This window comes from Aythya fuligula, chromosome 25 (genome assembly GCF_009819795.1).
Source record: "Aythya fuligula isolate bAytFul2 chromosome 25, bAytFul2.pri, whole genome shotgun sequence".
NCBI classification, from domain to species: domain Eukaryota; kingdom Metazoa; phylum Chordata; class Aves; order Anseriformes; family Anatidae; genus Aythya; species Aythya fuligula.
This window is the reverse complement of record NC_045583.1, coordinates 4,921,757-4,948,425: the sequence shown is the minus strand read 5'-3', so window position 1 is coordinate 4,948,425 and position 26,669 is coordinate 4,921,757. Positions and strand designations below refer to the sequence as shown.

The 26,669-nt window shown below is 57.4% G+C and overlaps 1 protein-coding gene across 2 annotated transcripts; it reads right to left on the bottom strand.

Annotated features, from left to right (window-relative positions):
• Positions 1 to 1,266: 1,266 nt before the first annotated feature.
• On the bottom strand, positions 1,267 to 25,871 carry FKBP5 (FKBP prolyl isomerase 5). Of its 2 annotated transcripts, none has more exons than XM_032203189.1 (11): positions 25,859 to 25,871; positions 13,857 to 13,985; positions 12,943 to 13,087; positions 12,667 to 12,809; positions 11,914 to 12,028; positions 7,323 to 7,479; positions 6,408 to 6,498; positions 5,332 to 5,415; positions 4,899 to 5,084; positions 3,774 to 4,013; positions 1,267 to 2,550 (listed from the first exon to the last, which is right to left on the bottom strand). In XM_032203189.1, exons 2-11 carry the CDS (start codon positions 13,959 to 13,961, stop codon positions 2,443 to 2,445), a joined length of 1,374 nt encoding a protein of 457 aa, XP_032059080.1. In that variant the 5' UTR covers positions 13,962 to 13,985; positions 25,859 to 25,871; the 3' UTR covers positions 1,267 to 2,442. The 2 variants fall into 2 exon arrangements, with proteins under 2 accessions (XP_032059080.1, XP_032059081.1); XM_032203190.1 differs by having other exon boundaries at positions 3,774 to 3,914.
• Between the last annotated feature and the right edge of the window lie 798 nt (positions 25,872 to 26,669).

The following is a 26,669-nucleotide window of genomic DNA, read 5'->3' as shown; positions in this document are numbered from 1 at the left end:
TTTTAGGGATACTTTCCTTTTTTCCACCTCCAAATGGCATCTTGGTGTCACAACGAGGGGAGTTGGGTTGGTTGCACGATGCGTGTGAGGGAAGCTCACACAGGGGCGATGCCGGGGGGGTCCTCTGCATGCCCTAGGGTGGTGCTGGTCCCTGCTCTGCTCCGAGCCATGGCCCTGTGCTGGTCAATCTCTGCTCCAAGCCCTGGTCCCACTGGGTGAGGGTACCCAGCCCCTGCGTGATGCTGCTCCTGTGTTGCCTCCCCGCTCCCCCCAGCCCACCTCCCCCTGCCAGGGCTGCCTGCAGGCGCTCTCTGGTTGAACACCGGACAAAACAAAGCTGCACAAATCCCTGCTGGGCTCAGCCAGGCCTTACCCAGCCATGCACACGCCAAACTCCATCTCAGCCTCCCTTCCCAGCCCAGGCCCACTAGATGGCATTTAAACACCGTGCGCCCAGCAAAGGGCGTCCTCGACGCACCCTGAGCCACCGAGAGGGACAGACAGCGAGACCCTCGCCTTGCAGAGCAAGCAGCAAGGCTCTGAAAAGCCTAAAAAGCTGCTCTAGGTGAATAATTGTCTCCCATTTCTGCTGAAGAGAACAGCAGTCCCTCTCTGCGTCGCTGCTCGGGTTTATTTGCAGCTCGTGCACGGCGCTCAGAGCTGCATGCAACCAGCACCAGGGGTTTCGATGCCTTGGGTGTGAAATGCTCCCATTAACCTCCCAACTGTCCTCGTCTGCCCACCTTCAATTTTCTCTTAAAAGGAGGAGAAAAGTACGATGCCTCGAGAAGCCAGCTGAAATAAAAACATGCTTAAAAATAGGGGGGAAAAGCCCAGAAACGGCAAAGCAAGTTGCAAGTTTCCACAGAGCAAGCCAGGGGTGTTTCATAAGGAAAACATGGCTTGGGCTGACCCAAAATGGCTTTTTTTTTTGCGCTGCTTTCATAAATATAAGCCAGTTCTTTGCAGAGCCCCTGCTTCCAGCACTCCTAGCAGCAGCCTTTCCTCCCCAGCACCCACCCTGCGTGCCACCGATGTACCCTGTAGCTCCAGCCCCGAATCTCCCAAATGAAAAAGGCTTCAGGATAAAGCTGCCCAGGAGAAGCAGCCCTGCTGAGATCCCAAACAACACCCCCTGTAAAACGGGGGACACCGATAATTCCCTAAGGAATGGAGCCACCACTAGAGCCGGTGCATCCCCACCCGTCACCCCCACGGCTGCTCACGGTAGGATGGAGAAAAGAGGAGCCTTTTTTTTTTTTTCCTTTTTTTTTTTTTTTTCATTTCTTTATTTTCAAGCTTCAAAAGGGGTATTACAAAGAACAGACAGTAAAAATAAAAAACAAAACCAAAAAGACTGAAGGCTGTTCTCCAAAGGTGGTGACAGCACCCAACAGGCTGGAGGAAGGCGACGGGCGAGGTCGCAGCAGCAGCACCGGCACGGGGTGCTCACCGACGAGCCCGCGGTACCGGCTCAGTGACAACACCTATCTCGCTTCCTGCCCCTCGAGGTGCCAACCTGCTGCTTCTCTTTTTCACCTGGGCCCCAGCTAAGCGATAAAACCCCCGTTTAAAAATCTGAGCCCACTGCTGGCTGCGATTCAGGCACCTGCGAGCAGCAGCGCTGGAAAAGCCTTTTTTCACCCTCCAGTGAAATAAAACACAGCCTCTTAAAATAAAAATAAATTCCCCCAATGAAACAGTGCTTTGAAGCCGTACTGTAAATCCCTAAGCAGAGGGGTCACCACGGATGAGAAACGCCTCCGCAGCCGCAGGAGGGGGAATCGCCTCCCCCGAGGGACAGGAGGTGGCCGGCACGCAGGAGGCTTTCGTTCTCGTGCTGCAACACCCTTGGACACGTGCAGGGGACCAACAGGAGAAGCCTGAGCCCACCCTGACAGCAAACTCAGCGAGCACAGGGGGCCAGGGTGCCAGGTCCCTGTTGCAGCTCCCCTCCCAGCCCTGGGGCGAGGAGGAGGAGGAGGATGAAGGCAGCGCAGGAGGAGGCTGCTCTGCCTCTGCCGGTGCCGGAGCACTCGGTCGCATCCTGCCGAAGCGCTCCCACGTCCCAGCTCGTCTCGGAGGACGCAGGCCGTGGCACAGCCAGCCGACACCAAGTCCAGCGAGCTGCGAGGAGCTGTCTGCGCAAACCTCCCGGGAGCCAAGAGCTTCCACTTTTATTTATTTTTCCCCCCCTCCTTTGGAAAGCTGTTTGTTCCGCTTGCGGTGGTCCCACGCCGTCCCGCTGCTCGCGCCCAGCCGTGAGCGCACCCGCGGCAGCAGGACTGGGTTTGTTTTTCTTTGCGAGGCGCTTTTGCTTCCACGATCACACAAACTGTAACAAGCTTTACAAGAAAACACTGGCGAGTCCTTGAGTCCTGGCAAAAACCGTTCTCTGTGCGGGCTGAGGGCAGGAGGCTCTCCCTTCCTCCTGCCCCTCCATCATACGTGGCCTTCGGCCTCTTTGCCTCCAGCACCGGCCGTTTCCAGCCCCTGTGCACAAGTCGCTTTCTCTGCCTCTTTTTCTACCCCGGTTTTGCTAGCTGCTTCCTGCAAAAGAGCAAAAGAACCACAGAGAGTCAGGAATGAGGTGAAATGACGAGCAGCCGGTGGCAGCGATGCCAGGGCTCGGAGGTGAGGCTGAGCCCAACAGGGCAGAAGAGACCCCCCTTGGACCCCAGCCGCCTGCTTTCCTGGCTCGGTGGCTCGTGGAGGTGAGACCTCGTCTGTCCCAGCTCTGGGTGAGCCTTTGGGAAGGATGGGAGCTGCCCCGATGCTGCAGGGCACTGGCACAGCGAGCCCAGACAGACAGACACAAGGAGAGGAGGTGGTGCCCTTGGAGGGGAGATATAGGACTGAGCTACAGCTGCAGCCCCTGCACTGGGCTATACAGCTACAGCCCCATCTATGAGCTACAGCTGCAGCCATTACACAGGGATATAGAGCTGCAAACCCATATATAAGCTGCAGCTGCAGCCCCGGCACTGGGCTATATGGCTGCAGCCTATAAACAAGCTATAGCTGCAGCCCATACACAAGCTATAGCTACAGCCCATATAAGAGCTATAGCTGCAGCCCATATATAAGATGCAGCCCACAGCACGAGGCCCCTGACAGCCCGCAGCCCCATAGGCAGGACTGCTCCCTGCCCGCAGCACTCACTTATTCCACCGCCTCACTTTCAGGCACCGGTTCAGAAGAGATTATACTAAAAATTACCCGTACAGAGTGTTTGCAAAGCTGTGTCCTCTCCCGTTACAGTACACCGTGCATCGGTTTTTGTTTGGAGGAATTTTGGATTAGAGCCTGTTACGCGAAAGCGATCTCTTGTACGAGCAGAGGAGCAGGGCGTTGGGTTACAAGATTCAGGAAATCCATACTATCATGTCTCAAAATACCCTTGGCCTTGCCAGGGGGTGGATGACATTTCACTTCACCCAGACCGCCGGTGGCCAGGAGGTCATCAACGGCCAGCGGCTACGGCCGGCAGAGCGATGTCCAAACGCCAAACCTGTCATCAGCTGTCGAGAGCCCACACCATAAATGCTTTTACTGACAACCTGACAGCAGCCTCTGCGTCCTCTGCTGACCAAGAACCAACCAGCTCCTTCCCACCCAGGCTCTATCAGCTGGAGGCCGTGCTCCCAAACCTCAGCATCCTCAACCTGATATCCAATTTCCTCCGTTTTAACCCTTCTTTTCTCCCCACGAGCCTGCTGAGCATCCCTCAACGTGGCCAAATCGGGACGCCCGGCCGCTTGCGCAGCACCAACCTTCGCATCCCTCTCCGCAAACTTGGTGAACATGTTGGCGTATATCCTCCTGTCCCGCTCGTTGTGCTCCTTCGTCTTCTTCTGGCAGACGGAGATCTGCGACCTGGCGGCCTTGTTCTGCGGGTTCACTTCCAGCACTTTCTGAAAGTCACATTTTGCCAGCTCGAACTCGTTCATCAGCAGCCTGGCCTCGCCCCGCCTGTACAAGCCCTTCTCGTTGTCCTGGTCCAGCCCCAGCGCCTGGAAGGACAGAGTTTGCCAGAGCCCAGCACCTCCTCGGGGCACACACATCCACAGCATGGCCACAGCTATCACGTGCACCAACGTGGCTTCACGCCTCGTGTCACCACGAGCAGAGGTGCAGAACCTTCCCCTGCCTGCGAATGCCATCAGCTCCTTGCAAGGGAAGATGCTCCCCAGAAGCAGCTCCCTCGTTTTGCAGCACCAGTGCTGTGTGGGCACTGCTCGTGCAGCCCCGTGCCCTCCTGGTTTAGGTTTGCTCAATGGGTGGCTTTCAAAGACCTCCTTAAGCTCAAAGCCTTGCTAAAAGTGCTCAAATTAGGACAAGGCAGAAGGCTCCGAGTCTCCAGAGCATCTTGCTCTGCAAAAATTCACCTGTTTCCATAACCAGTTGGCAGCTATATCATTTATATACTTTATATATTTTTATGTAATTTTTACTGATATATTTTAACTGATTAAAAATATCTCCTTGCACAAGACCCTGCTGCGGGTAGCAAGGTCAGCAGGAGAGAAGCCCCCACAGAGCTGGAATCACGCAGGAACGCGGCACGTGGACCCGAGGATCTCCTTCGGATTAAACAGGTTTTTGTCTCCCTGCTTCCTGTTATTTTATGAAAGCTTCATGTCCCAGACACGTCTCACGGGCGACTTACCATCCTGCTTAAGGCAGCCAGCCTTACGTGATTAAGAACCTTAGGCAAGCTCGTTAAATGCAAGCCCTTTATCGAAGAATTAATAATTTCCTGACACAGACGCACGCAAAGGGCGCAGGAGGCACGGTGGGGATGCCAACAACGCGCTGCTGTTTGCAAACTGCTGCTTGCACACGGACAAATTTGATACGTGGGGGGGAAGAGTAAAAGCAAACCCGCGGCCCCGCACCTTGTCACAGCACTCGACAGCCTTGGTGTACTCGCGCAGCTTCAGGTAGCACATGGCCAGGTTGAGGAAGGCAGCCAGCAGGAAGGAATCGGAGGCTTTCGACTCCTTCTCGGACAAGCCGTACTCCATTTCCAGCCAGGACACGATCTTCCCGTACTGGATCACCGCCTGCAGGTATTTTCCTTCCTGGGATGGAGCAAAGAGGGAACCTGAGCTGGGGCGGCAGAGGATCTGTGCCCAAAATCACCGAGGACGGGGAAGGGGCGGGCAGGGGCTGCACCTCCCATGGAGCTCATCATTTATATGGGGAGAGGGACAGGGAAAGTTTGGGGGGCACATTTCTGACATTTACACCCCTTCAGGGGTGCCTCTGGAGGTCCAGGATTTGCTCCGAGCTCCCCGCTCGCGTTCGGGTGTCGCCAAGCTCACAAACCTTGAAGTACATCGTCCCCTTCTCCTTGACGATGGCAGCCTGCTCCAGCTTCTCTTTGGTGTCCATCTCCCACGACTCTTTGGCCTGCAAAGAAACGCTCAGAGCCACGGCCGTGGGGCACAGCACCCACCAGCACGCCGGGATGGAGGCACCGCGCACCTCCAAACGCCGGCCCCACCGGCACGCACACCCTTGGAGAGCGGTGAAGGGAGGGAAATGAATGGGATGCTGCAAGCCAGGTGGATCCACGAGGCTTTCTGGGGTTTCTTTTTAATGAGTGGGGCTTGTCAGGGTGGTGTTGCATAGGGCAGAGGTGGCTGCTTGTTGAGTTTGAGGGGCTGGGGGTGAAAGGGAAGAGGAAAATAGTTGTGGCACACGTGGGGTGCGTGCCCGGAGTGCAGAGGACCCCTTTGCACCAGGTAAATCGCTGCTGGGTGTGGGATTTCCCCTGAGCCCAGTGTTACGGCACAGTCCGTCCACTGCAGTTCATTGACTGCAACCTCACAGGATGAAAAATCTCAACATAAAAACAAAACAAAGCCCCAAAATATTAAATTAAAAAAAAAGTGGGTAGGAAGAGACCTCCTCAGCAGAGAGGGCAAGCAGAGGGTCCTGCCACCATCCCCTGCTCCAGCCGGGGCTGGGGACCCAGCAGCACCTGCCCCATCCCAGTGGCACCTCCTGTGCTGTCCCCATGTCCCTGTCCCTGTCCCCAGCCCCTGTGTGCAGCCCCCCCAGTGATCACCCTGGCCCTGGCTGCCCCGGCTGGCTGGCGGGACACAAAACTTTTCTCTCTTTTTTTTTTTTTTTTTTTTTTTTTTTCTGTGCAGCCCAAGGAGTGAAAAAAAAAAAAAAAGTACAAAAGGAACAAGCCTAGGAACAAATAAGAGAACCAGCCTTGGACCCCGGCCAGAAAAATAAAACAAACCAACACACAAGAACAAATTAAGAACACAGCGATCCCTTGCTGACGTCTCTGCTTCAGCAGGGGCCGCGGCGCAGCCACGCCAGGGACAAAGGGTGAATGCTGCAAGAGGAGCAGCTCCCGGGCACCCCGGGGCTGGTCCTGCCCTCACCTTCTCAAAGTTTTTAAGCGTGACCTCGTAGACCAGCTCTGCGTTCGCTTGGATGCCGTACTTGGGCTTCCCCGCCTCGCCGAAGCCGTACCTGGAAGGGCAGAAATGGGGAGAGATCAGAGGGGCTGCGCTGGGGGGCACCCAGGGGACAACGGGCACACGTGGTCCTCAGCCCCATGCGCCCTCCACTGCCTGCATCCCTCTCCTCTCCAGATATCCTCCTCGATGAACCGGCACCTTTAAAATGCAGGTGGAAAAGCCACCTAAAAGGAGCCCCTAAAGAGCCCCCAAAGAGCCCTGCTGTGTTTGCTGCGCAAAGGTTCCCCAAGGGAGCTCAGGTGTACCCAAAGGCTTCCGTTGGGAGCACTTTTTGATGGGAGAAACTGGCTTTGTACATGTTTTTTAGGGTCCTAATTAGGGTTAGGGTTGTTAGGGTTTGGAGAGAAGTCCCTAAATCCTCATTTCAGCAGATTTCGGCCACGAACACGCACCCAGGGTGCTCGCTCTGCTTTCACATCTATCTCTACACTCACTAACATTTTTGTGTGATACAGCAGCAAAGATGTGCTGCTTTCTATGTGCATTACACACGTGGGACCATCCTCTCCAGATGCACCCGGGTGCCATCACCTCTGTTTTTTTCTACACCTCTCCCTACTTGTGCAGGAAAAAAGCCCTGCTGAATCTTTCCTTCCAGCCACGGGAGCTGGATGCAGCCCCTGCCACCTCACCTGCTTTTAAAACCGTCTCCAAATTCCTGCCTGCGTGCCACTCGCCCCTCTGGCTGGCCCTGCTGGCGATGCTAACCCGAGCCTCTCCTGGAGGAGCCCTCCTGCCGTGCTTGCTGTCTTCCACCAAGGCTAAAGCAGCCGCAGAGGTCGGAAAAGCTTCAAGCCGAGCTCCTGCACCCCTTACCGTGGCCCGAGGTAGAGGACGCAGTGCTCTCCCCGCTGCATCTTCTCCAGCGCTTTGTCGATGCCGATGGGGATGTCGTGGTCCTCCCCTTCGCCCACCACGAACTTCACGTCCTTGCAGTCGAAGCGGGTGCCGCCGCAGAAGCCCTCCAGGTGAACTGCAGGGCAGAGCGAGCCCCATGTGCTGCGGGCAGCCGGTGCCGTGCAGGACCCGAATCCCCGGTTCCCCCCCAAAAAAGCCTTTCCCAAAGGATTTTGCCCATCAGCGGCGCTGGCTGCCTTAGGGAGCTGCTTTAACAGGGCTGGGGGCAACTCTGTCAGGTAACCACACGTTCCTCAAGCTCCCAAAATCCAGCAAAAGCCCCCGGTCGAGCTGGAGCCCTGGAAGCAGCGGGAGGATGCTGGAGCACGGGGGGCACCGCCTGACGGCCGAATGAGCCCCCAGGGGACAGAGAGGGGCAGGAGGGCTCAGGAAGGAGCACAGCTAACGAAGCAAGGCAGCCGTATCTTGTCTAAGCAAGGAGCAGACAACAGATAAACATAATGACTAATATGTTCCCCTCGTGCGCCGCTGCGCGAGTCAGCCTTACTGGAACTGGATATTGCTCCTGGCACGCCGCCACGCGGAGTTTATCACGGCGATTACAAGCCTCCTATACAGCGCCATACCCTTGCCTTATACCTCAAAAACAAGGCCGTGTTCTCCTGCCTCTAAGAACTGCAAGTACAAGATAAACATTTTTTTTTTAATTTTTTTTTTTTTTTTTTAATCTTCAACCAATGGCCGCGCTGTTCCAGCCCGGGGAGCTGGCAGAGGCGCAGCCGGAGCGGACAGCGGGTACCTGGCACATTCGCCACCTGGTGCTCCTGGCGTGATTTCCACGGCGAGATTGTTCTTTACTGATTTGATCCCGAGGACGGTGCACGCCTGGGGGGGGGGGGCACCGCGTGTTCTTTGCCCTCCCAAGTGCACGCGAGCGCGCAAGCAAATGTAAAGTAAAAGGGATTTCATAAGAAACTCCTACCTACCACAGAAACCCCCCAAAAAAAAAGCTTCTAAGAGGAGAGAAATCACAGCAGGCAATAACGCTGTCAGAACTGCTTAAAGAATTTGCAAACGTTTGGGCTGGTGTTGGCAGCCCCCAGGGTGGGAAAGACCCACACCGTACAGCCACGAGCTCCTTTGCACGCCGCAGAGCTGAAGCAGGAAGGGTTTCTCGTGCCCATATAAATGCTGGCAAAATGGGGAGAGACCCCTGGAAAGCAAAAACCCTGTGCCCAGCTGGCGATGGTCTGCTTTCCATCCTGCACCTTGGTGGTGCAGCGTTCGGTGATGTCTCTGCCCTTCAAATGTGGTGCTGCGGATCAGGGAACGAGTTTCCCTTAAACCTCTTGCAGGGAATGCCCCAAACGGCAAAGGGCGAGCCACCGAGGGACCCAAAGGCGACCTGGTGGCTGCAGGACGGATCCTGAGCTACTGAAGGGTGCAGAGCACCTGGCTCTGGATGTCACGGGGAGGTGAGCACCAGCACCAGCATGAACACGAGCAGCTCCAGCACTCAGGTGTTAAACGTCGCTCGTCACTGATGTGCCTGCAGGGCCATCCCATAACATCACCAGAGGATGCTCTCCTCTGCAACCTGCCTGCATGATGCCAGGCCCCCGGCACAGCACGGCACAGGGGTGGTAGAGGATGCTCCCTGCAGCACGCCAGGACGCATCCTGCATCCCTCAGGGGTGCACAGCAGCGAGGGGACACACATGCTGCACGCTCTCAGCCAGCTCAGGACAAGGAGCACAGCCACAGCTTTCAGCAACCTGCCACCGGGCTTCAAGGCTACGTGGAAAACCCTCCAGCAAACCCACCTCCGGGGCTAACCCCTGCTTCATCTCCTTAGGTGCAGGAAAACGGGACATCCAGCCCAAAACGGGCATCCCCACGGCACCATGCCACCCCCCTGCCATCCAGGTGCCTTTTCTGGTGAGCACAACCCAGCCTGAGCCGTGCCCACCGCCTGGCCCCAAAACGAGCACCCACCCACATCTCCCCAGGGTCACCCCATCACCAGCGGGACGCGGCAGCACCCCCACGAGCCCGCTGCTTACAACAGGCTGCCCGGGAGGATGCGAGCTCCCAGCCCTTGCTCGGAGGGTTAAAAAAAAAAAAAAAAAGGAAAAAAAAAAAAAAAGCTTTCCTTCCATTTTAATCACACGGAAAGCAACGGGGAGATCTCAGCGCTGGTTTCCAGGAGCGTTTGGGCGCTGTGTGCAGCAGGTCAGCTGGCTACGGCTGCTCTTGGATTACGGGGAGAAAAGCCCCCGCTGGGCCGCCGCACATCCCTTCGGCTGCCGCGCTGACTTATTGTTCTCCCGGTGCCTGCAGCGATTTTGTTTTTGAAGAGCTCAGAACACAGTGTACCGAGCGCGGCTGGCACACGAACTTGATGTGCTGACAGCAATTTGTACTCAGATTAAAATGGAGAAGAGGAGGGGGGGAGGATGGAGGTGGGGGGGGGAAAGGTTGTAACAAAAGCTGGAATGCGGGATTTCGGCTGCAGCCCGCGTTTTAGGAACCGGAACCGCGAATTGCGGTCTGTACAACTCAAAACCTATATAAAAAAAAACGCCTGCAAAACTCCAGCCTGGGGATGCTCACCCCGGTAATCACACGTTTTTGGCCAACCTGGTTATGGTGGCGACGCCGGGCACCTTGGGGCTACTCCCCGAGCTGAGACAGGGTTTTGGGGGGAGCGAGGCGAGGGGCAGCCCCGCGCGGAGGCGGCTGGGCTCATAAAACCCAGGGCTGCTCCTTGGGGTCCCACCTTTGGTGCCAGGAGCAAAGCTCCGAGGTAAATAGCGCTGCGTTTGTGGGAGAAAAAAAAAAAGACAAATAAAGCCTATTTGCACCCCAAAATGCTTCCCAGGTTGTTTTGTGCTGCTCCTTTCTCAGCGGGATGCATTTAGGGGTCTGTGACCCCTGGTGTGCGGGGAGGCAAACGAGTTAGGCACCACTCAGAGCATCGCAGCGGCACCACCACTGGGACCAGCCCAGAGCTCCCCATCTCTGCCCTGCATGGGCAGTGCCCGTTTCACGAGGCTGCCTCCAAGGGCACTCAGCTCGAGTATTTGCACTGTGCGTGTGCGCCCCCAGCTCTCCGTGCTCACTTAGAACCAAGCATTCACTTGAAATAGGTTGGGAACAAGTGGGCTTTGGGGTGGCGGGCACCCAAGGGGAGCCCTCCCCAAGAAGCCACCTCTGTGTCCTTTGGGAGAAACCACTTGATGTGGTTTCCCTCTCCCTGCCTCCAACCTGCTCCAAATTATCGCGCCACCGTTGCGTTTGCCAACAGCTCAACACGAAGGAAAAAGCAGGAGCACTCCCCGGGCACGCCGCTGCCCGCCACGTGCTCGCCCCCAGCAGCCTCTTTAGATAAAAAAATAAAAAAATAAATAAAAACAGCACTAAAAAGGCAGGTGGGAATTGGGCTGGTTTCAATTATATTTAGCCTGTCTCTTCGGTTAACCTTGGAGACGGTGAAGCCAGCCTGAAACCCTACTCCCGGCCGGGTCCGGCGACGACATCGAGCATGTGACGGGCGGAGAGATCAGTGTGGGACAAGAAAATCTCCTTAAAAAACCCTGGGAGAAGAACTGGCCGTTTCAGGCAGGGAGTTTTATGAGTTCAGATCCAATTTCTCCTTCGCTAATGGAAGTTAATTGGACCCTCTTTAGCGAACAGGAGCTCTGAAATGGGGAGAAGAAACTGGATGCCTTCTGTACCGCGTGGTAGCTCTAAATCTATGGCTGAGTTGTTCTTAGGAGGAGAGAGAAAAAAAAAAACCTGGCTCTCACCGCCTAGGTGAAATGTTTGCTCCAGAAACGTGCCCAGAATTACTGCGTCCTGCTCTTGGAGAAGGCTCTGGGAGCAAGGAGCTGCATGGGATGAGCTCCTCGTCACCCAGCCGGCTCCCGATGTGGGTTCAGAGCACAGCTGGCTCCACAAACCCCTTGCATTAATTCATCCCCTCTGTCAGCGGTGACCAGAAGCCTGCAACCGTCCCCTGGCCACATGGGAAGGAAAAGGCAAGGCTCCGTGCCACGGCAGATGCGATAGAAAGCCCCAAACCAATGATAAGCATCACGAGGAGCCCAGGGGAACTGCTGAAAAATTCCCACCAGGAGGCAGAGCCTGGGTTTTTCAGCAGCCCCCACGCCACTCCTGGACGCAGCCACTCAGGCAGGGACGCAGGAGGGGTAAATGTGCAAAAAAGGAAGGGTCTGACCCCAAAACCCTATGGGGCTTCACCCTCCCCGGCAGCCTCGCAGGCCCGTGTTTGTCCTACGGCAGGAAGGACCGGGAAAAACAGAGCGCGGGTTGTCCTCGCCCGGCCGCTCCATCACCAGCTGGCTGCTCCCGCGCCTCGAGGTTTTCCAGTAAAACCCTCGGAGCCAGCAGCCCTGGAACGGCAGCCGCGGGCCGTGCCAAGGGCAGCTCCTCGGAGCTCACCAAAACCCCAAAAGTTAACCGCTGCCCTCCCTGCTCGGCCAGAGCCCCGCGGCGTGCAGCTCTGCCCGCGGAGCCCGCTACTCACTTTCCACCGTGGCGCCTTCGTTGGGGTTGGAGTAGCCTTCCCCTTTCCTCTTGATCCTCCGGATTATCCCCCCGTCCTCAAACAGGTCCTCGCCTTTGAAATCGAGCAGCTCGACCTGAAGAATTAAAGGGAAGGTAGGCAGAGCTGGGGGTGGAGGGGAAGGAGAGGAGAAAAACAACGGGGAAGCCACAAAGCAGCAGTTCAGCCCCGAGCCGGGGAGCCAAGCAAACTAATTCTCCGCTCAGCTGACGAGCAGAAGTTGCCCATAAAAGCCAGCTCCAAAGCCACAGCATAATACACCCGATTTATTAGGAATTGGGCCACGGCCAGCACCTGAAGCCCAACACAAAGTAACAGTAAAAGGGAGTTCAGGAATCCTGCAGGCAAGGAGGCAACCGGGGCTGGAAGGTGCGAGGGGGACGGCTCCCCAGGCAGCGCGGGAGCAGCGCCGGGAAGGGATTTTTCAGCCCAGGGAGGCATTTCCGAGCTGTTTTCCCCTTTTCGCCTGCCTTTTTAAAGCAGGGCTCTGCTCGCTCTCCCCGCGGGGCTGCTCCCCGGCCGCAGCCTCTCCGGCTCAGACACACATTTCTGAGAAAACACTGGCACCGGTTCCTGGAGCGGAGGGACACGTTTCAGGAATCCAAGCTGTTTTGTGCTTTTTTTTTTTTTTTTTTTTTTTTTTTTTTAGGAGCTGGCTGGCAAGGCAGAAGGCAGCGAGCGAGCTGTCCCGCGGCAGCCCGGCCCCGTACTTGCCTCGAAGAAGAGGGTGGCGTTGGAGGGGATTTTGGGGGCGCTGCCGGCGGCCCCGTAGGCGTATTCCGGCTTGCACAGCAAGTAGCACACCTCGCCCTTCTTCATGGTAGCCACCCCGATGTCCCACGCCTTGATCACCTGGCCTGGGAGAGAGGCAGACATCACACACAAAACCCCAAACCCAAAAAAAACAATTACGGAGGCACCCCCCCAAAAAATAACACCGTGCTGGTGCTGTCCCTTAGCGCCATGGGAGCGGGGACCCTGTCCCCTTACCCTTGCCCAGGCTGAAGACGAAGGGCTCGTTCCGATCGCGGCTGGAGTCGAACTTTTTGCCATTGGCCAGCTTGCCTTTGTAGTGCACGTACACCTTGTCCCCGATCATTGGAGACTCGTCATCGTTGCCCGGCCTCTTAATGATCTAAGGGAGGGAAAGCACCCATGAGAACGGAGCCACGGAGACCTCAGGCTGCATAAACACCCATATATTAAATAAATACATTATGTTACATATTACAGTACATGTTTATACATAAACACACGCCCCAAAGGTGCCTTAAGACATGGGGAGGTCGGGGGGGAACCATCCCTTTGCCCCTTCCACCATCCCCTACAAGCCAGCCCCGCACGGAGCCGCGTTCAGCCCGCGGTGCGGAGGTGTCAGCACCAACGGGGAGCGATCCCAAATTCCCCGTGCTTTCAGCCCGTGCAGATTTCACTCGCAGGGGTGTGTCGTTTCACTACTCGCTTCTTGTCAACACTTTTTTTTTTTTTTATATTGCTACAGCCTGGAACAAGCAGTTCCCAAGCTGAGGATGGAGGCAGGGGAGGATGCTATTATTAGAGGAAGGTCCTATTCAGCTGGAGAAGAGCAAGTGCTGGTGAGCAGAACTATCCAGAAACGGCCCTGAATATGAAAAGAGGGGCTGTGGAGCAGCCTGGATGACCTAAGTAATGCGCTCTTTCTAATGTCTGTGAGTCACACACAAAAATGCTTTGTGGATTTGCAGCTAATAATCCGATTAGAAGCACAATCGCAGCGAAAATTCATCGAGCGGGCCGAATCCGCGCCACGCTCTCTGGCTCCGTGAGCCGCGCTCGCCCCTTCGTTACTCCCCGCGGCACTGATGCTCGTCCCCTCGTGCCACGAGGTGCCCCGAGGGCTGTGGTGGCCGTGGGACCCCGCTCACCTTCAGCACGCCGCGGTCCTGAGCGGGTGTGATGTCCTCCCCGCGCTCGGCCAGGGCGGCCGCCTGCACCTCCCCTTCGGGCTTGGTGGCCTCGTCGGTCGTCATCGTCCCCGGGCTGGAGCAGCAGAGCTGGGGAGAGAGCGGGCAGGAGGCAGGGGAAAGGGTTAAAAGCTCGAGAGCCCTGGTTCTGCTGGCCCTGCAGGAAGTTTAGAGAACATCTCAAGCATGCAGAGCGGAAAATCCCTTCCCAGGGGCCACCCAGGCTCAGCGCCGCCGAACCACCACCACGAGCGCACGCAGCCCCGTGCCGTGTCCCCGGCGTCCTGCCCGGCAGCGGGGACAGCCACGGGGATGCTCTCACCTCGCTGAGCCCCCCGGGTCATTGCCACACCTCTCCCGGTGCCGCAGGGACTCCCCCGGCAAGAGCTGTACCAAAAACCTGTGCCAGCAGGTGAGCACGTGCTGGCCAACAGATTCCTGGCATGCGGGGACTCATCCCCGTACCCAACCTCTGGGACCTCCCGCGACGATGCTGGCCCCAGTGGGAGGCTGGATTTCACCCCAGGGAGCACCGAGAGCCACCAAAGGGACGTCAGCACAGGGCTGCTGCTTGAAGGCTGCTTTGGGGCAGCGGTGATGCCAGGAGAGACCCCGATGCTCAGGGGCGAGCAGCGAAGCCCCCTGGGCACACGCCGAGGTGCCCAGCTACGTTGGCTTAGAAGCATTTGCACCAGCCCAGCATTGTGCTCCAAAGCCATGACACATCGATGAGGATTATTTTCCACGAGGAATTACTCGCTGTTTCGTCAGAGGCTGCATTATTCTTAAATCAACAGCTCGACCACAGGCACGCCTCGTTTCCTCTCGCTCACCAAGAACACCCAAAAAAGTGCTGAGGCTACGCGTCGCCGCGGGGTCTCTCCCCAAGCGGGAAGACCTCCGGGCACAGCACGCAGCTCTAAAAACTACACAAAACCCACCACCAAAAGAATCCCAAAAATTTGCAGAAAGTCCCTAAGAAACGGCTTTTTGGGGGCAAAGCATTGCCCAAAACAAGAGCCGTGTGGGAGAGGCACTGGCCACAGCTGGTGCGCGATGCGAGGTACGGGGATGTGCCCGCTCTGGCGGCCAGGAACGCTTTGCTGACACAAAGCACGAGCAGCACACGAGGATGATTATTCTTTTTTTTTTTTTTCCTTTAAAACGGGTGTGGAGCCACTCGTGGGAGTCTGTGGTGGCTGTCTGCACGGGGAAGCGTCACGAGGATGCGATGCGAGGCCGGGGCGGGTGAAGCCCGTGCATCCTGGCACCCCCTGGCCGAATGCTGCCTGGTGAGAAAGGAATGGCCTCAAGTTGGGGAAAAAAATATTTCCTGATGATTTCCTTCGAATCGTTGGACTTGTTTTGGTAGCCACACCGCTGCGCAAGACGTAATCAAGGAAACATGTGACACAGAATTAGAAAGCAATGGTTTTTGAGACATAAAACAGATCTATTAAAGTCCCTATCGTTGCGAAACTTTCCCACAGCCCTTGGTGTGGAAGCTGATGGTAAGCAGCAGGAGAAATCGTCCGTTCGGGGTTTCATAAACAGAAAAGAAAGGATGCTTTCAGCTCCAAGGGCAGCTAAGTCAGGCTGTAAGAATAATTGCACTCCTTGCACCCAGCGCTGGGAGGGACGAGCCGAATTCCAGCCTCCCCTCGGCGCAGGAAGCCAGCGAGACACAAAGGGCTCTGCGTGGAAGCTGCAAACAGGAGCGAGGGAACTGCTTGGGGCCATGCCCAACTACAACAAGCTTCGGGGTAACGCTTAACGAGACTCCGAGATTCTGGGTCCAAATGCACCGATTTTGTGCTATTTCCAGCGGATTTGGGAACCGCCGCGACTCGGCGCCGCCAGGATTCAGCCTCCCACGAGCATCCCGTGCGGCACAACCGAAGCTGGATGCCGTGCGGCTCAGGGAACCCCTTTTTGCAGATAATTATGCCCAGGAGGAGCCTGAAAGCGGGGTGCTCACCCAAGCAGAGGCAACTCTCAGCACACAACCTCCCAAGGGCCACGAAGCGTCACCGCGGGGATGGGGAAGCCGGCTCCGGAGATGCCAGCTCCGCATCGCCGGTTGCTAAATCCCACCGAGAGACATCTAAAAATACACCACCCGCATCCTCCTCGTTATTTTTCGACGTAAGCAATTAGTGCAGTCATCCAGGGCAAGCATCCAACGCAAGGCAGGGGGAGAAGGTCTGCGTCAGCAGCGGTTGGGAGGGACGGAGCCCACAAGAGATGCTGTCCACGTTGTGAAAGAGCTCGAAGAGCCTTCGCCTACCCTCCCCCCAAAAAAAAAAAACACAGCTGTAGTCGTAGGGAAAAGACCGCTCTGCTCCCGCTCCTCTCCAGCTCGGAGCAGCCTTTCGGAGGCACAAGTGCAGCCGGGGGAGAGCTGGAGGGAATCCAAACTTCCCATTAATTTCAAACAAACAGCCGGAGGAAATGTGCCGCTCGCCGGGCTTGGCGCATGCCCGCGGGCGCGGGGAGCGGGGGCTCAGCGGCACCTCGCTCGCCATGCCCCAGCCGGACGTTTCTCCTCGTGGAAGCCAAGCGTGAAGGCAGGGAATTAATTACCCAGCGCAAAAGCTCGGCGTTTCTGACAGAGCTACCCCAAGCACAGCCCTCTCTCCCGTCGCTCCATTAGCCACGACGGTGCCGCGAGGTTAATGGTGTTTAATTAAAGCAAATGAACCCCTGCAGCGGGGCGCGAGCGTGCGCGCGGAGACTTCAGCACCTCGGCTCCGGTGCCGTGGTCCACCGAGGATGTGCCCGGCCAGCGATGCTCAAAGAGCAGGCAAATGGCATCTGGTGGGCACCACGGGGAGGGGGTCACAGGGATCTACACCGTGACCTGAGTCTACATCAGGGCACTTCTGCACACTGCAGCTCCGAAAAAAAGTCCTATGCCAACCCCAAAACAGCTCCAGAGCCCCTGTCCCAGCTCTGAGCACAGCACTGGGGTTCAGTGCGCACCCACAGACGCCGGCCCTTGAAACCAGCCCCCCCAAACCCTTTTTCCCTGGTGCTGCAGTGGCAGAGCCATTTCTGAGCTCTAAAAGCAGAGGGTTTGTTTGGGTTTTTAACTTGCTTTTGGTCAGCCGCTGCTGTACCAGCTGACCAGTAGCCCCGCTGATAAATCTTTACTTGAAGAGCTTGACCAAACAAGTTTTAAAACCAAGATAAATCCAGAGGCTTCAGCATCCGGATGCAACCTCTGCTTAAACGCTAATTAACGTGAAATACACTAACAAGCTTCTGGCAGAACAAGAGGAAGCAAGGATGCTCGCGGGCAGGGGACGCCCCGCACATCGGGATGCCCAAAGTGAGACAGGAGGAGCTGCCACCCGCACAAAACCCTCGAGCTGCTCAGAAGCAGAGCTGCTGCCCCCTCCTCATCCCCACATCCCCACGCTCTCGTTGTTTCCCCATCAACACGAGCAGGGGAAGCATCGGCCAGGGCCCAGCTCCGTGCTGCTCCCCAGGGAGCGCAGCCGACGGCACCCATGGGCACATCAGCACCGCCAGCAGCCCTCACCGGCATTATTTCAGCTGCTGCTTCACAAAAAATGCATTTTTTACTGTATATTTAAGAGCAAGCATAACAAAAGTGTTTTTTTTAACCACTTTTAAGCTCTTGTGGTTCTTTTAAGCTCTGCATGATTGGGGGTGCCTTCACCCCTAGGTGCTGGCCGCCTTCGCTCCCCTGCAGCACCGCTCGTGCGCTCGCCAAACAGCCCGCGACATTCAGAGGAAGCATCCCGAAGAAACTCCCTCGAACAAAAACCCCACAGCACCAAATCAGCGCCCCAGGAGAATGGGCAGGACACCAGCGCTGCCCCGCACCGAAATCCACCCCGTAAAAACAAGCCCTTTGGTTTCACAACCCCCTCTCCGCACAGCTGCCGCTATCATCCAGCCTGAAGAAAAAAGAGAAAAAAATCAGAGCGGGGAATGGGACGCAGATGTCTGACCCGGGGCTGAGGACAGGCAGGTATCCCACGTGCTCGAGTTTCACAAAACCCTGCTGCGCGACCATCCCGGGCCACAATTCCTAGAAATCGGCATTCCGGGAACTTTCCAGCTGCAAAAGTCAGAACTTCGCCCCGCAGATCTCCCCCACGGGTGGGTGAGAGCCCGGATCGTGGGGTCCCAGCTTGGCACGGGGCGATGGGAACCGGTGTCCCGAGCAGCTGGGAAGGAGAGGGGGGAAAAAAAATAATAAATAATAAAAAAAATTAATAAAACCAAACCCCACGCTTCACTCTAAAAGAGGATTTCGCAAGAAGGGAGAAGTGAGGCTGTGGTTTTAAGCCATGGGCACATCCCAGCCGTGTCGGACCCTGCCCTAGGGCGCACGGGGTCGCATGTGTTGCTGTCACCGAACCCATCCCCACGATGGGGACCCCAGGGCAGCTCCCCCTGCCCCGAGCACCCCGGGTGCAGGCTGCAGAGCGTGGGCACAGCACGGAGCCGCCGAGCACAACGCTCTCCTGCAGTGACCGAAGGGCTGGTTTCGCTCACTGCTCCCATCCCGCGCCATTCGGCATCTCAGCATCAGTTTAGGAAAAAAGGAGAAAAAAAAAATTACGCCTCTGTTCTCTCCAACTTTTTTATTGCCCGTTGCTAAAAGTCACGGCGTGGCTCAGCAGAATGGAAAAACGAGCACTGAGCGTCCCGGGGTTTGTTTTTTAAGACCCGCTCAGCCCCGAGTGCTTTCGCTTCCACGCCACCGCGCCGTGGCTGCAAGTTTCGGATTGCAACACTTGCTTCAAAATGCAAGGGTCAGGCTGGGAACCAGCAGCAACAGCCCCGGGGCTGTCCCCGTCCCTGTCCCCGTTCCCAGCGCACCGGTGCAGAGCGAGGAAGGACGACCCCACCTGGAGCATCTCCTCGCCACTTCACCGCGGCGTCACCTCCCTGCGATGGGGAAAAGGCTTTCCTCTAAGAAAACAAATACTGAGCAAAATGTTTATGTGCAGCAGGAAGGAAATAAAAAAAAAAAACCAGCAATTTTTCCCAGGTGAGAGGCTCCAAGACACCTGCAACCGAGACCGAGCAAGAGACCAAGCAGCCAACAACGGGGCCGGCACCCGATGCCATTTGGGATTGTTTCGGGGTGAGCAGCGGGATCAGACAGGAGCCCGGCTCCCCGCACAGCGAGCCGGCCGTTCGGAGGGATGGATGAGCCCAGCCGGCCTCAAACGTGACGAAGAGGAACCTCCAGGGCCCTGCTGCTTCGTTAGCCGCTTGTTCCGAGATCCGCCCGGCTTCCCACGAAGGCACACCGCGTCCTTCCCCAAACCACCGCAGGCTCGGAGGCAGCTCCGAAGAAACCTCGGCTCGGCCCCGGCGCGGTCCCAGGGCCACCACCACATCCCCTCCACCTGGGGCTCTGCCTCCCTGCCTCGCTCTTAAATCACAAATCTGCCCGGATTCGGGACCGTTTCGCACATTGCTGCTTTCGAAATGTGTCACCGCTTCAATTAAAAATTCACTTTTTTTTTTTTTTTTTTTTTCTTTAACCCTAACCACTTCACTTCCCCCACCCTTTTTTTTTTTTTTTTTTTTAATTTTTATTTTTCATTATTTTTTTTTTAAATCAGCGGCCCGAGCAAACCTCCCGGGGGCCACGTTGTGCAAGGAGCGAGCAGCGCGGGGAGCCGGGCATGGCAACTTTTTCTTGCGAGGAAAAACAAAACACAAACAGAGGCGCTGCCGCCGCCGCCACCGCCGCGCACGCACCCTGCTGAACCGTCCCCGCGGAGCGCGCGGGGTGAGCCATGACTCACGGTGGACTGAAGCGAACTCGAACTCGGTGTACTGCCGCTGTGAGCTCACAGCCCGCGGGTGGCATTAACTCCTTCTGTCCCCGAGGCTGTGGGGACATCCCGGCTCGGGGACACCCCCCGGTTCTGTCTCGCGGGGAGCGCAGGCGGCTCCCTGCGCGCCGAGTGTGCCCCCTGTCCCTGCTGCCACCTCCCAGTGCCACCAGCCCCACGTCCCCTATTGCCACCAGCCCTACGTCCCCCAGTGCCACCTCCCAGTGCCACCAGCCTCTTTTTCCCCAGTGCCACCTCTCAGTGCCACCAGCCCAATGTCCCCACTGTCACCTCCCGCTACCACCAGTTCCACGTCCCCCAGTGCCACCAGCCCCATGTCCTTGCTGTCACCTCCCAGTGCCACCAGCCTCTTTTTCCTCAGTGCCACCTCCCAGTGCCACCAGCTCCATGTGCCCCATTGCCACCTCTCAATGCCACCAGCCCCATGTCCCTGCTGTCACCTCCCAGTGCCACCAGCCCCATATCCCCAGTGCCACCAGCCCCATGTCCCTGCTGTCACCTCCCACTCCCACCAGCCCATGTCCCCCAGTGCCACAAGCATCATGTCCCCCATTGCCACCTTGCAGTGCCACCAGCTCCATGTCCCTGCTGCCATCTCCCAGTGCCACCAGTCCCGTATCCCCCATTACCTACTCCCACTACCACCAGTTCCACGTCCCCCATTGCCACCTCCCAGTGCCACCAGCCCCATGTTCCCACTGCCACCTCCCAGTGCCACCAGCTCCACATCCTCCAGTACCACCAGCCCCGTGTCCCCCAGTGCCACCAGTCCCCCAGAGGGAGCTTCTCCCTCCCCTCCCACACACCGGGGGGATTTGGGAGCGTGGCACCAGGCGGCTTTTAGGCGATGAAGAGCGCAGGGAGGGGGGAAGGAAACTGCTGCACGCGGCTAACTCGCGCCTGATGGCATGCGTTCCTCTCACACTCGCTTCATCATTTCGCCTCGCTAATATTTTTCAGCTTCTGAAGTGGTTTCAGCGAGGATCCAGCTCATAACTGATTTTTTTTTTTTTCCTGTTTCAGACATAAGAGGCTGCCCTCGAGCCTGGGGTGCAGCAGGAGGAACAAGTGAGCAGGATGGCTCGCTGCCCTTCGCCCCCTGCCAGAACAAATATTTCGGCAGAAAAGGGTTTGTTTCCCCCCCCCTTGCTGCAACTTATAGCGTGATATAAACCTGCTAAAACCACTCTGGCTGCTCGGCTGGCTATCCGGCAAGGCACCGTAACCAGCTGACACGCTGCCCCCGAGGAGATCCTGCATTTTTTTTGCAATCCATCATTTTTCCAGGTCGCCTCCACAAGAGATCTTGCACAGAACGAGCTCGGCTGCCACAGCCCCGAATATCCCAGAGCCGCACGCGGTGCCCAGCCCTGGAGCCCAAACACCCCGAGCTTCGACACCAAGTGCAAAAACACAAGAAAACACCGCCAGAACCCTTTTTTTTTTTTTTCCCTCTTTTTCCCTTCCTTTACTCCAGAAGACAAACATATAGTGGCGAAAGCAAAAGCCCATAAACATTTACGGGCTGTCGGCCTTCAAAGGGAGGAGATTCCCAGGGCTGGAGGCAATCGGGAGCTTTGCACGTGGATACATCTCGCCCTCGGAGCCCTCGTGCCCTCGGTGCTGGCACGCTTTGGGGACGGCCACTGGCACCGACCCCGCTCACCGGGACAAATCCTGAGCGAGGTGCAGAGCAGGGCTGCAAGGTGCCGTGCCCCAGCCCCCTGCTTGCTACATCTGGGTGGGGGACACGACTTCAGACGGTGACTTTTTAAAATATATATTAAAAAAATTGATATAGATAGGTATTAAAATTGATATTAAAATATACCTATTAGAATATATCGATTACAATATATATTAAATGCATTAAAATATCTAGGACACATTTATTCAAATATATGTTGAATATATATTGAAATGGATTAAAATATATATTGAAATCTATGTTAAAAGTATCATTTAAAGCCATGGAGTTATGGATCCGGGCTGACACCACCCTGCGGCGGAGGCTGGCGCGGGGCGAGCCCGGTGGCGGTGGCACGGGGCCGGTGGCGGTGCGAGGGGAAGGCGATCTCCTGCAGCTCTCCTAAGGCAGCATTATGTAACGGGGGGGGGGAGGAAAAAAAAAAAGCACTGCTTCCCAGCAGGTTACATAAACCGTCCTGAAAAAGTGAGAAAGCTCTCACCAGCCCGCTGCCCACTGCTTGGCACCCGCTCCCCGCTGCGCTGCCATCGGGAGGGAGCCGGCAGCCTCCTCTCGCCGGGTTTCCTCCCAGCCCAGGGAGAAGAAAAAAAAAAATAATATTAATAGAAAAAATATATATATGTAACAGATTTGCTTCTGTCTGCATGTCAAAACAGCAGCCACGCCTATGGGCAAGGAGGAGCCGAGCTGCCAGACCTCGGTGGGATTTTCTGGTGCCTCCGAGCTGCTCCGGCCACCAGCCCCGGTCCCCACGGGGTGACAGCGCCCGTGCCACCGCCGGGCAAGGAGGAACTCGTATTAATTTAACACGGGGTAAGCAAGAAACTTCTTGTTCCTTGCCAGTTCTGCTCCAATGTCGTGTTTTCTCCAGGATAAATGCAGCTATCAGACTTGAATTCTCAATTCGTAAAAGCATCGAACGAAAAAGCCTCAAAAAGCCTCGACAAATACATTTATTTTCGGCCAGGTGAGCCTCAACCACAGCAACCCCCCGGTGACAAAAGCGCTGTGTTAATTTATTAATTACTCCTCATCCTCAGCAGCATTTTGAGAGCACGGGTGTGAAACCCCAGCGGGCTGATCCTACACCGAGGGTCCTGCACGGCTGCAGGGGGGATAAAACCCAACCTCTGCCTGCAGCCGCCCCGGGTGGGCACAAATCAGCGCTGGGGAGGATGCACAACATTTTTTGGAAAATAATTTCCAAATTATCGTGTCCCGTTTGCAAGACTGCAAGCTGGAGACCCCCACCGAGCCCAGCACAACCCCCTGAGCACCAAGTACCTGCGCACACAGCCTCTGGCTCGCTCCGAAATCGCAGCCCCGCTCCAAGGGGGCTTGCTCGGAGAGGGCAGGGAAACGCCACCAGCAGTGACCCCAAGCAGCCCAGCGCAGATAAAGGGAGGTGGCACGGGGAAGGCAGCCAGGACAGCTCACAGATGGTGTAAGATGCAGGGTGTTGGTCCCCCAGGAGTGATTTCTGGGGGCTGGTGCCCCCCCGACACTGTGGGGCCAAGAGGAGCGCGCGCGTGCCGGCGGCGTGTGCGAGCCGCACGCTGCTCGAGAGACCAAGCCAGAAACATCACTGCATGCAAGCGAGGAGAGGCGGTGCTTCCCAGAGCTGCCCTTATTTAATTAACCGATTAAATTTAACCGAAAGCCCCAAATACTTGGAATGGGAATCCTTCTAACGAGGCTTATTTCCTAAGAGCGGCGCTGCTATTTCCGAACACGGAGCATCGCAGGCACGAGAGGGTTGAACTGCCACCTCTCTCCATCCAACCCCCGTGCTGCCAACGGTTCCTTTACAGCCGTGTTCCCAATTTTCTAATAAAGCCACCCAAAAAAAATCAGGAATACTTACTGCAGCCACCACCACTGGTTCTGGAGAAAGCCCGTCAGCCCCACGACAAACAAGTTACGTTAACTCACGCACTACAGCACTCAAGGCCATTTCTTTACACCCACTAACATGCAGCATTAAAAAAATAATAATAATAATTAAAAAAGAGAGAGAGAAAGCTAATAATTCATTATTTCCCTGTGACACGGATGAAATGGTGGGGCTCCTTCCTGAGCTACGAGCACCCAGAGCCAGGAGAGGTTGTGGTGCCCCGGTTTGAAGACCACCTTGCACGCTATCCCCAGTTTTGGGGATTTCAGACCAGCTTGCACATTATCCCCAATTTTTGGGGACTTCAGGCCATGCCCGCTCTGTCCCGGGGAGGTTTCCGAGCCTTTTCCCAGAGCAGATTAAAGAATAACACGCTGCCTTGCGCGAGCGCCAGGGATGCTTTTGAAACGTGTTTACCCGGCTCCGCTCCTTCCGCACCCCGGGACCACCCCCGGGGCTGTGCATCGGGGGGGGGCGAGGTGCACAGCCCCCCCATCACCCCTGCCAGGGGTAATTAGCTGGGAAGGTAACGAACGAGGTGACATCAGCACAGCCCACCAGAGCTCCTGGCCTCCAGGCCCTCCGCCAGCACCCACCACACCATTTGGGTGAAAACATTGGGAAAAGCCAATGCTGTGCCCCCCCCCCCCCCGCTGTTAATTAACCCCTGGTCCTTAACGAGGAGCAGCGGGAGCCCCATGCAGCAGGACGGCTGTGCATCTCAAGCCCAGCTTCGAGCAAACTCACTGCGCCCCAGCGCCCGGTGCAGGCTGCTAATTAACACCCAGCTAATTACCTGCTGGGGATGCTCTCCAGCGACGAGGCCGGGGGCTGCCTCTCCAGAACCCCCCCAGTGCCAGCAAGGAAAAGTTGGGCTTTTCACCACCGAGGCCACCATGGAGGCCACCACGGATGCCACCACCGAGGCCACCTCCTTGTCCTTCCTCCCTGCTCCTCTCCTTCAGCTTCGTCGCCTTCCCAGCCCCGACCCGCGCCACCACGTGCGCTCTTCCCTCCTCGTGAGCTCCGGACGATGCGCAACTCCTCCGCGGGTACCCGCTCTCCTCCTGCCACCGCGCGTCTCCTCCTCGCCGCTCCTCCATCGGGCTCATCGGGGCCTGGGGAGCGTCCCCAAAACCACATCTCGGGGCTATAAAATGCTCAGCCCCGAGCGAGCCGGTGGTGCTCAGCGCCGGGGGGCTCCGGGTTAACCCTTGCGAGCGGCGGCCGTCATTTCCTCCGCGCCGCCGGTGGCTGCGTGCCCCCGGATGGCGTTAGCCCATAAATAGGTCACCGCCTTGGAAATAAAACCCAGGCACTGCAAACGGCAGCCTTCGACGTGTCAGCCCCGCGTCCAAGCGCAGACGCCGCCGTTGGGTCAAAACGCCATCAATTCGGGAAAGGTCTGATAAAAGCCAGATATTTCGGCACCTAGCGGATCTCCCGACGGGCTCCCCCGGTTGTGGGGCAGGGACGGGGATGGAGGCACCCGGCTTGGGGCAGTTTCAAGGAAGGAGCAATTTGCATTTCCAACTTGTTTTTTTTTTTTTTTCTTTAACTTGCCATCCGTTTGCAGCCCGGATTCGGTGCCCCAGCGATGCCCCAACCGCTTCGACGGCCCCTTAGAGAGGGAGACGGCTCCAGCACCACCCACAACACCCCCGAGTGCCAGCTCTGGGGTTTTTCCTTCCCTCTTTGATCCATCCCACTCATCGAGCAGAAGGAAACCCCAAAACCGAGGTGCCCCAGCCACAGGGCTCTGTGCCGGGGACCCCAAATCGCCTGCGGAGCTGGGGCCACCCGTTGAGCCCCCAAATCCTCTCCCCGGGCTGAGCACAGCGGGTGCTGGTTTGGGCACGGCGAGCTTACCTGGGGATGTGCTTTGGGTGGAAAAAATCTAAAAATAAAGCTCTGGGAGAGCTCCGTGCCCACGGAAGGGGGGGAGAGGGAGCTCAACGGGATGCCACGTTTGTGGGGACTGCTGTCCCTGCCCCAAAGGGAGCCCCAAAGGGGCTGCAGGGGGGACACCGGAGGGAACCCAAAAGGGAGCCCCAAGGCAGAGGGAATCCCAAAGGGAGCCCCAAGGGGAAGTGCAGAGAGAACCCCAAAAGGAACTGCAGAGGGAGCCCCAGAGGGACCCCAAAGGGACCCCAAAGGCGACCCCAAAGGCAGCCCCAGAGGGAACCCCAATGGGAACCGCAAAAGGAACCCCAACGGAGACCCCAAATCCAACCCCAAATCCCTCCCCCCACGCCGGGGGCACACCCTTGGGGGCTGCCCCCCTCCCATCCACATTTGGGGCCAGCCCAGCCCCAGCCGCACCCCCAACGCCCCCCAGCACCCCCTCCCGCGTGGGCTCCCGCGGATTTCCACGCGAAAAAAAAATATAAAAATAAATAAAAAACGGGGAAACCCCACGGCAAAGGGGGGGGTCCCCGGCCGAGCTCGTGTCCCCCCGGGACCCCTCTCGCCCCCCCCCGAGCCCCCCACGCGTGACACGATCGCTCCCCACCTGCGCGCCGCCGCCGCCCGGCTCCGAGTGGCTCCGAGCGGCCCCCGCGCGGCCGGGGCTCCCCCACGCCCCCCCCCAGCTCGATTCCCATTGGTTCTTACCCCCGCCCGTCTCGCTGAGAGGGTTTTTTATTGGTCGAGGGGGCGGGGATATGCAAAGCAGAGGGGGTGGTGCTCGGGGTTGGCCCCGCCCCGTTTGGCCCCGCCCCGCGCCGAGCACTTGCTGGGGGCAGCGGGGTTGGGGGCGGAATGGGGGGGGTGCAATGGGTTGGGGGGGTCCTGGCCCTGTGCAATGCCCCCGGGGGGGTCTTGTCCCGCTGCAGTGTACGGGGGGGGGTCTTAACCCCGTGCAATTCCCTCTGGGGGGGTCCCATCCCCATGCAATTCTCCCCGGGGGGTCTTATCCCCATGCAGTGTCCTGGAGGGGGGGTCTCAGCCCCATGCAATGCCCCCAGGGGGGTCCTGTCCCTGTGTGATGTTCCCAGGGGGTGCAGCTCCATGCGATTCCCCCTGGGGAGGGGTCTTACCCCCATGCAATGTCCCAGGGGGATGCAGCTCCTTGCAATGCCCTGGGGGGGGGAGTCTCGTACCCATGCAATGCCCCCGGGGGGGTCTTGTCCCCATGCAATGTCCCAAAGGGGTGCAAGGTCCCCAAGGCCACCCCAGTCCCAGTGCCCCAAAGCCCCCCCCAGTGCTGCCACAGCCCAGCCCCCAGCACCAGTGGCCCTGAGCGATATCCCTCCGGGGACCACAGCCCCAGAAATGTCCCATGGGCACCCCAACACCCTGGGAAAATAAACAATAAATAATAA

Bases quoted from the DNA above. Each gene is read 5' to 3' on its own strand.
- FKBP5 (XM_032203189.1), bottom strand. From the start codon at position 13,961: ATGACGACCGACGAGGCCACCAAGCCCGAAGGGGAGGTGCAGGCGGCC. The intron at 13,088-13,856 runs GTGAGCGGGGTC...TCCCTCCCTTAG, and splicing joins AGGACCGCGGCGTGCTGAAG to ATCATTAAGAGGCCGGGCAA. The intron at 12,029-12,666 runs GCAAGTACGGGG...TTAATTCTTCAG, and splicing joins ACGCCACCCTCTTCTTCGAG to GTCGAGCTGCTCGATTTCAA.